Here is a 10,013-nt window from a genome sequence, read left to right as displayed (position 1 = left end):
ATGATATGGGGATGTTTCTCATACTACGGTGTTGGGCCTATTTATCGCATACCAGGGATCATGGATCAGTTTGAATACATCAGAATACTTGAAGAGGTTATGCTGAAGAGGAAATGCCCTTGAAATGGGTGTTCCAACAAGACAACGACCCCAAACACACCAGTAAACGTGCAACATCTTGGTTCCAGACCAACAAGATTGACGTTATGGAGTGGCCAGCCCAATCCCCGGATCTTAATCCAATAGAAAACTTATGGGCTGACATCAAAAATGCAGTTTCTGAGGCAAAACCAAGAAATAGAGAAGAACTGTGGAATGTAGTCCAATCATCCTGGGCTGGAATACCTGTTCACAGGTGCCAGAAGTTGGTTGACTCCATACAACACAGATGTACAGCAGTTCTCAGAAACAGTGCTTATACAACTAAATATTAATTGATTTAAAGGAAAGCAAAATCGTCAAACATTTTTCAGTTTATATAGTGAATGTTTGAGCTTGTAAAGAAGAATGCAAACACTGCTATTTTTTTGAACAGTCTAATATTCACTTTTCTTCAATTTTATGAGAGGAACAACACAAATTTGATATATTTTTCTTCATGTTTTGATTTGGAATAGAATGTGTAGTGTTCCCAATGCATGTGTGTGTATGGAAATAAAAGCTATTAGAAGGATTTTGAGCTTTACTCACTTTTTTCAGCACACTGCTATTATTTTGAACACAACTATATATATATATAATTTTATATATATAATAATAATTTTATATATATATATAATTTTTTTTGTTTTGTTTTTTTTTTGTGGGTAGCGGGCTATGCCTAGGTGACAATGTTTCATTTTTCTTCGTCCACTCTTTCTGTTCAAACTGTCCTAGTAAAATATATTGCAGTAAAGTGATTGACTGACTGACTGAATGACTTGACAATTATTGGCTCATATATTATTGCAAAAAAAAATCTGTGTTCTTTCAATAATCATGTAACTATTTATGTGACATTTATTCAGGCTGGAAGAGCAGTATGCTGACATACCTACCCACACCTTCTTTCTGGAGGGTCAGTGGAGACTGCTGGAAAACATGAAAGCTCAGTACGTGTCTGTGAATGGTATACGCAAGGTAGCTTGTGTGGTAAGTGTTTTCAACAACAAAATAAAGTAGAATAACCCAGATAGCTCAGAATTCAATATGTCCTGTATTCTCTACTGATTCTTGAAAAACTGTCTAAATGATTATTACTGATGCAGATTATTCCTCAAGCAAACTAAAAGGTGCTTAAATAGTTATTGTCCCTATCCAGCTGCTGCCCTAAGTAAACATAAAATTGTAATTGGGATAAGTTTTGCAAGCTATCTTACATTGTGACAGCACATTGGCTGGACTGTTTAAAATACAGTGTGATCAGTTATCCCTTGGTCTCAAGGTACATCCAGTACAGAAATGCCAATTTTCAGGTCTAAGGCATGGGTAACCACAGTACAGTATTTCTGTGGCTTGAGTCTGCATCTCAATGTTGAACAAAGGGAAAGTGTATATTTGCTTACTGGACACATCTCAGGAGGCACTGAATTCAGATTTTAACCACTTCTGCGCCACCCGATAGCAGAAATATTGCTACAGGGTGGCAAGCATGCACAAAATCACTTATAAGTGATTTTGCCGCTCCGGGTAGGGGGTGCCTACCCTGCCTGTGCCGCGATTTGTGGCCTCAGCTGTCAGTCACCAGGTCCCGGACGGTGATCTCTGAGTATTTCCGAAGGGGGAGAGACCTGTTTGTAAACAATAGCAGAGCCATACAAAGCACTGTGCTTACAGTGTAAATCACACACACAGCCCACATAGTAAAACAGCACAGTTAACCCTTTGATCGCCCCACATGTTAACCCCTTCATGCCCAGTGCCATTAGTGTCACTGACACCAATACAGTGATCAGTGCTAAGTCAGTTCCCCAGTGTCAGAATGCCCGCCGCAGTCCCGCTATAGGTCGCTGATCGCCGCCATTACTAGTACAAAAAAAATTAATTCCAGTGTATATGTACCGCCATTTGTAGATGCTATAACATTCACATAAACCTATTAATTTTCATGTATTGGTATTTTTTTTTTTTTTTTATAGCAAAGACATGTAGCAGAATACATTTTGGCCTAAATTTATGATGACATTTGATTTTTTTTAAATTTTTAACTGGACATGTTTGACCACCTTCCGCCCGCCATATAGTACAATGACGGGCGCAAGGTGGTTCTCTCGTTCTGATAGGATGCCATATGACGTCCTTCCATAGTCACCACGCATGCACGGCTCGGAGAGCGCGCAACGCGGCGATCGCCGGTGCGCTGTGTCCCTCGGCCACAGCAGATCACGGAAAGAGCCGAAGATGTCGGCTCGGTCATGTGATGAGCTGTGTCCAATCACAGCTGATCACATGTAAACATGGAAATGCTGGTTATCGGCATTTCTCTCCTCTCGAGCTGTCACGCTGACAGCTCGAAAGGAGAGGAGAGCTGGTAATCGGCTTTCCGTGGAGGGGACATGTACTCTGATCATCGGGGCACTGATGATCAGTGTAGCCCCAGCAGTGCCACCTGTCAAAGTCCATCAGTGCCAGAAGTCAGTGCTCATCCATGCCACCTGCCAGTGCCCATCATTGCCACATCAATGCCACATATCAGTACATACCAGTGCACATCAATGCCACATATCAGTGCCCATCTGAGCTGCCTTTCAATGTCACCCATCAGTGGCAGTCAGTGCCACCTATCAATGCCAATCAGTGACACCTATCAGTGCTGCCAATCAGTGCCAGTCATTGTCGCCTATCAGTGCCATGTATCAGTGTCGCCTTTCAGTGATGTCTGTCAATGCCCATCAGTGCAACCTACCAGTGCCTCCTCATCAGTGCCCATCAGTGCTACCTATCAGTGTCCATCCGTGCAGCCTATCAGTGTCCATCACTGCAGCCTCATTAGCGCACATCAGTGAAGGAGAAAAATCACTTATTTACAAAATTGTATAACAAAAACTAAGAATTTTTTTTTTTTTTTCCAAAATTTGTGGTTTTTGGTTTGTTTAAAAAAAATAAAAATCCCAGAGGTGATTAAATACCACCAAAAGAAAGCTATATCTGTCTAAAAAAACAAATTATAAAAATGTCATATGGGTACAGTGTTGCATGACCGCGCAATTGTCATTCAAAGTGTGACAGCGCTGAAAGCTGGAAATTGGCCTGGGCAGGAAGGGGGTATAAGTGCCCTGTAGGCTAGTGGTTAATAGCAAAAAATAAAAATAGGTTGTTTTTTTCCGAAAGAAAGCTCTATTTGTGGGAGAAAAAGGACGTAAATTTCATTTGGGTGCAGCGGTGCATGACCGCGCAATTGTCAGTTAAAATAACGCAGCGCCGTATTGCAAAAAATGGCCTGGTCAGGAAGAAGGGTAAATCCTCTGGAGGGCAAGTAGTTAAAGCCCAACTCCAGGCACAATGTAAAACAGTAAAATATTTGCCTTAAAAGCAGCCCCATTTCTTGCAGATCTGCTTGTTTAGATGCAGGGAATTGGTACAGCTCTCACTATACATCCAGAATGTGTAAGTGTTGCAGATCTTGTAGAACCCAGCCCTGTGGTAATGTCTTCATCCCCGTGGTCATGTCTTCATGCCCGTCATCTCCTGGCCAGTCACAAAGCACACAGGGACAAAACTTGAGCTGGCCATAGATGTATTGAAATTTGGCTGATGCAGCAGGGAACTGCCAAATTTCTGTCCATTTTTGATTGATCCTGCTAGAAAGAATTCATTCTAACGATCTGCTTCTCTCAAGTAGGAATGATGGCAATTTTTAATTCGACCATTGAATTCTGCCAGCAGAGTAGTCCCGCTGTCAGAATTCATTAGCACAGCAGGGAGGATTCCTTCATCCACCTCTAATGGGTGGATGGTGGGAATTTTTTTTTTTGCCTTAAATCAGCCAGCTGTTTTGATTAAAAAAAAAAAAAAAATGCCCAGCCTTACAGTCAGTAGGATGTGTCCCCTGTGCTGATTCCTCTTCTGTTAGTGAAAATATTCCTCTGTCCTAAAGCTGTATGGCTTCTATGAATGGCAGAAATGTCATCCATAGTCAGGCTCTCTTGAGGACTCCATGATAGTCATTGGTTGTATTAATCTCCGCCACACGGAAGGAGTATGGCGGGGGGGAGGACTGAGGAAGACTTTCACTAACAGAAGAGGAATTGGCACAAGGAACACATCCTACTGACTGTAAGTTATGTCTGTTGTGCTGATTTTTCTGTTTGTGACTTTGATTGCACCTTAGGCTTTAGTATTAAGTTATGCATTATACTGTGGGTAAAATAATTATGGAGCATGTCACCATTTTTCTAGGTAAATTTATTTCTAAAGGTGCTATTGACATAAAATGTTCACCACATGCTGGTAACAACCTATGCAATCCATACATACAAAGAAACCAGAACAAATAAGTTCAGAAATTAGGTTATGTGTAATAAAAAGGACTGACATAGGGAAAAAGTATTGAACACATGCAAAAAGGCATGGAAAGCCAAAACACCAGCTGAATCGATCAGTAATTAGAAAGCAATCCTGCCCTTTATCAGTGTAAATTATTATCAGCTGGTTCAGTCTCAACTGATGGCTTTTAAAAAGGTATCACACAAGAAACATCTCCCGATGGGTAAAAGCAAGGCGGTCTCTCAAGAGCTTCGCAACCTTATTGTTGTAAAATATACTAATGGCATTGGTTACAGAAGGATTTCTAAACTTCTGAATGTTCCAGTGAACACTGTTGGCCATAATCTGGAAGTGGAAAGAACATTTCACCATACAGCGGCCACGACCAGGGGCTTCTTGCAAGATTTCTGACAGAGGAGTGAAAAGAATTATCAGAAGAGTTGTCCAAGAGCCAAGAACCACTTGTGGAGAGCTTCAGAAAGACCTAGTACAATGGTTTTAAAGAAAACCATAAGCAATCCACTCAACCGCCATGGCCTGTATGCACACTCACCACGCAAGACTCCACTGCTGAAGAAAAAGCATGTTGAAGCTTGTTTATAGTTTGCTGCACAACATTAAGACAAGCCTGTGAAATATTGGGAGAATAGACTCTGGTCAGATGAGACCAAAATTGAACTCTTTGGATGCCATAATACACATCATGTTTGGAGATCAAGTGGCATTGCACATCATCCCAAAAACACCATACCAAGAGTGAAGTGAGGTGGGAACATCATGGTGTGGGGCTGTTTTTCAGCATACGGTACTGGCACACTTCATATCATTGAAGGAAGGATGAACAGAAAAATGTGCAAAGACAATTTTGATAAAAATCTGCTGCCATATACCAGGATGATGAAGATGAAACGAGGGTGGACATTTCAGCAAGACAATCATCCCAAACATAAACCCAAGAAAACTATTAATTGGTTTCAAAGAAAGAAAATGAAAATAAAGTTGCTAGAATGCCACAGCCAATCACCTAACTTGAATCCAACAGATAATCTATGGAAAGAACTAAAGATCAGAGTTCATAGAAGAGGCTCATGGAACCTTCAAGATCTGAAGACCGTTTGTGTGGAAGAATGGGCCAAAATCACACCTGAGCAATGCATATGGCTACTTTCTCCCTACAGGTGTCTTGAAGCTGTCATTGCCAACAAAGGATTTTGTAAGAAGTGTTAAATTTCAGTTAGCATGTTCTTTTTCCTTGTGTCATTCCATTTTATTACACATAACTTAATTTCTGAACTTATTTTTGTTTCTTTGTATGTATGGATTGCATGGGTTGTTACCAACGTGGTGAAAATTTCATGTCAATAGCACTTTTAGAAATAATTTAACGTGTGCAATACTTATTTTACCCGCTGTATATTTTAATTTGTTCCACTTTCTAACCTGCAGTGTTTAACCACTTGCCTACCGGGCACTTATACTCCCTTCCTTACCAGGCCAATTCTCAGCTTTCAGAGCTGTCGCACTTTGAATGACAATTGTGCGGTCATGCAACATTGTACCCATATGAAATCTTTATCATTTTTTTCTCACAAATAGAGCTTTCTTTTGGTGGTATTCACTTGCTGCTGGGTGTTTGCTCTTTTTTTTGTTTATAGCACAAAAAGTAAAACAATTTGTTTCTATTATAAAATTTTGCAAAGGAACTTTTTTTTTTTTTTAAACCGGTACTTTTTCTCCTTCGCTGTGTGCATTGATGAGGCTGAACTGATAGGCAGCACTGATGGGTACTGATAGTTGCCACTGCTGGGCACTGACTGGCGCAACTGCTGGGCACTGACTGGCACTGGTGGGTGGCACTGGTTGACACATTTAGGTGGCAATGCTGGGCACTTGTGGGCGGAACTGGTGGGTGGCACTGCTGGGCACCGATCATCAGGGCACTGATCATCAGTGCCCTGATGATCGGTGCCCATCCCTGCTCTGAAAACTGCTGGTTTTCAGCAGTACTTTCCTCACGCTCTGACAGCGTGAGGAAAGTGCAGCCGACAACCGGCAATTGCATTTCCCGATGATCAGCGTGTCATTGGACACGGCTGATCACGTGGTAATATGACGCCCTCCCAGAACTGGCCGGCCGCAGTGCAGCTGTCATTCGGCAACTAGTTAAAAGTCTTTCTCATAAACAATGGGACTACTTTTTAGTTTAGTTTTTCTGCATTTATAGTATCGACCAACATGCTGTTATTACAGGTGAAACTCAAAAAATTAGAATATTGTGCAAAAGTTCATTTATTTCACTAATGCAACTTAAAAGGTGAATCTAATATATGAGGTAGACTCATTACATGCAAAGCAAGATAGTTCAAGCTGTGATTTGTCATAATTGTGATGATTATAGCTTACATCTCATGAAAACCCCAAATCCAATCTCAGAAAATTAGAATATTGTGAAAAGGTGCAATATTCTAGGTTCAAAGTGTCCCACTCTAATCAGCTAATTAAGCCATAACACTTGCAAAGGGTTCCTGAGCCTTTAAATGGTCTCTCAGTCTGGTTCAGTAGGAATCACAATCATGGGAAAGATTGCTGACCTGACAGTTGTGCAGAAAACATTCATTGACACCCTCCATAAGGAGGGAAAGCCTCAAAAGATAATTGCAAAAGAAGTTGGATGTTTCCAAAGTGCTGTATCAAAGCACATTAATAGAAAGTTATGTGGAAGGGAAAAGTGGGGCAGAAAAAGGTGCACAAGCAGCAGGGATGACCACAGCCTGGAGAGGATTGTCAGGAAAAGGCCATTCAAAAGTGTTGGGGACTTTCACAAGGAGTGGACTGAGGCTGGAGTCAGTGCATCAAGAGCCACCACACACAGACGGATCCTGGACATGGGCTTCAAATGTCCTATGCCTCTTGTCAAGCTGCTCCTGAACAACAAACGTCAAAAGCGTCTTACCTGGGCTAAAGAAAAACAGACTTGGTCTGTTGCTCAGTGGTCCAAAGTCCCCTTTTCTGATGAGAGCAACTTTTGCATCTCATTTGGAGACCAAGGACCCAGAGTATGGAGGAAGAATGGAGAGGCACACACTGCAAGATGCTTGAAGTCCAGTGTGAAGTTTCCGCAGTCTGTGTTGATTTGGGGAGCCATGTCATCTGCTGATGGTCCACTGTGCTTCATTAAGTCCATGGTCAATGCATCCGTCTACCAGAAGATTTTGGAGCCCTTCATGCTTCCTTCCGCAGACGAGCTTTATGGGGATGCTGACTTCATTTTTCAGCAGGATTTGGTACCTGCCCACACTGCCAAAAAATACCTCAGCAGTGCCACAGGCTGATAGCTTCCATGCCACGCCGCATTGAGGCAGTAATTGCTGCAAAAGGGGCCCAAACCAAGTACTGAGTACATATGCATGCTTATACTTTTCAGAGGTCTGATATTGTTCTATGTACAATCCTTGTTTTATTGATTGCATGTAATATTCTAATTTTCTGAGATTGTGGATTTGGGGTTTTCATGAGCTGTAAGCCATAATCATCACAATTATGACAAATCACGGCTTGAACTATCTTGCTTTGCATGTAATGAGTCTATCTCATATATTAGTTTCACCTTTTAAATTGCATTACTGAAATACATGAACTTTTGCACGATATTCTAATTTCTCAAGTTTCACCTGTATTTATAATTTCCTTTGTAATGATACAAAAGTCTACTTTTTCATCACCAATCCTCTGCATAACAAAATACTGTACTAACCATTCTGTGCCATGCCTTCTGCTATCCCATCTAACATTGCCTTTGTAACCTTTATTACTTCCCCACTCCTGGCTCAGCTCTCTAGCAGTTTTAGGTACTTCACTTCTGTTTACAGAAAGCCTGCTCTGTACCTTTCTGATTAGCTGTAATTATTTGTTTCCCCCTACGGTCTAAGTTGTGCTTGGATTTTGACTATTTGTACAAAGAATGTACTTGACGAGATTTTGTGTTTTTGTTTTAAGCTAAGTTCCAACCTACGCCATGTCCGAGTTTTTGAGATGGATGTGGAAGATGATGGAGAAACTGAAGAGGAGGATGCAGAGGAGCAATCTCATGCTCAGGATATTACTGAGGAAGAGGGAGAGTTAAATCCTTCCATATACGACATGAAAGATGCTTCCCCACAAGCTCCTGATGTAACAGAGGAAAGCTTGGAGTCCTGAGCTATGTTTAAAATGCTGTGTTACTGTTTTATAAGTATTGACTCTGAGAGCTAGGGAATAAACTGTAATATTTTGTAATATAGTTTGCATCTGTTTTTCTGGCATATACAGAAAATATAAGCTGGAACCATCCTTGTCAACGATTGCCTTCATATTAGTAAACATTGGGGGGAAGAAAATATATAAAGAGCAATACTATAGGTGAAATGCACAACAGTGATCAATCAAACCGTCTCAAAGGCCATATATAGAAAAAAAGAAATATGGATTGCTGCACATAAAAGAACTTTTAATGTAGAAAAATCACCATACAAAAGAGTGTTGAACACTTGTGTAGGGCTTTGTCCATTTTTGATCAAACAGTATGTTAACGCCGTTCTTCAGATCACATATTAAAGTGAGAAGTACCACTATGATCAATTTATACAGACATCTTAATCGGAATCAGTTATATAATTAACCACAAATTGGATACACAGATAAGCATCCTCTAATAAATGTGGCAGTTTGAGAGTGAAAATTCTATAAAGAAGAAACGTCCCCATATCAAAGATGTGGAATGTAGGCATAAAAAAAACACATTAACCGGTTGCCAACCAGCCACAGAACATATACTGCGGCAGGGCGTCACCACTGCGCAAAATCACGTGTGTATATATAGATATAGATAGATAGGTGGTGCGCATGACCGCGGGTGTCAATCACGGGGTCCCGGCTGGTGATTACCAGCCATCACTGACAGGGAGGACGGCTCTGACAGGGAGGACGGTGTTTACACTGCAGCTCTCCTCCCTGTCAGTTTTCAGCACACTGTTACACACTGATCTGAAAAGCTGAACTCGGCAATCTGGAACAGCGAAGAACACACCCCCTAGTAAAACACCCCCCTCACACAGTTAACCCTTTGCCTCTCATTGTTAACGCCTTCCTCCCCAGTGCCATTAGCACAGTGTTTTTTTTGTTTTGTTTTTTGCACTGTATTGGTGTCACTGGGGATGTCAGTGACCCCAAGTCACCATTATTAGTATAAAAAAATAAATTCCAGTATCTATACCGCCATTTGTAGGCGCTATAACTTTCATGTAAACCAATTAATTTACACGTATTGGGATTTTTTTTTTTTTTTTTTTTAAGCAAAGGCATGTCACAGAATACATTTTGCCTAAATTTATGAAGAAATTTGATTCAATTTTTTTTTAATGGACATGTTTTATAGCAAAAAGTCAAAAATACTTTTTTTTTTTTTCTCAAAATTGTCGGGCTTTTTTTTTATAAATAAAAACGCACAGGCGATCAAATACCACCAAAAGAAAGCTCAATTTGTGGGGAAAAAAGGACGTAAATTTCATTTG

General features: G+C 40.8%; 1 protein-coding gene across 1 annotated transcript; it reads left to right on the top strand.

Moving 5' to 3' along the window:
• The first annotated feature begins 985 nt into the window (after window positions 1-985).
• Window positions 986-8,739, top strand: LOC149441468 (anaphase-promoting complex subunit 4-like). The gene is made up of 2 exons (XM_089657324.1): window positions 986-1,131; window positions 8,461-8,739. Exons 1-2 carry the CDS (start codon window positions 1,081-1,083, stop codon window positions 8,659-8,661), a joined length of 252 nt encoding a protein of 83 aa, XP_089513450.1. The 5' UTR covers window positions 986-1,080; the 3' UTR covers window positions 8,662-8,739.
• Window positions 8,740-10,013: the final 1,274 nt, after the last annotated feature.

This window comes from Staurois parvus, unplaced genomic scaffold (assembly GCF_062004578.1).
Source record: "Staurois parvus isolate SC_StPar_1 unplaced genomic scaffold, SC_StPar_1.0 ptg000981l, whole genome shotgun sequence".
In the NCBI taxonomy this organism is placed as follows: Eukaryota; Metazoa; Chordata; class Amphibia; order Anura; family Ranidae; genus Staurois; species Staurois parvus.
This window is presented reverse-complemented; position numbering and strand designations above follow the sequence as displayed.

Bases quoted from the DNA above. Each gene is read 5' to 3' on its own strand.
- LOC149441468 (XM_089657324.1), top strand. From the start codon at position 1,081: ATGAAAGCTCAGTACGTGTCTGTGAATGGTATACGCAAGGTAGCTTGT. The intron at 1,132-8,460 runs GTAAGTGTTTTC...TTTTGTTTTAAG, and splicing joins TACGCAAGGTAGCTTGTGTG to CTAAGTTCCAACCTACGCCA.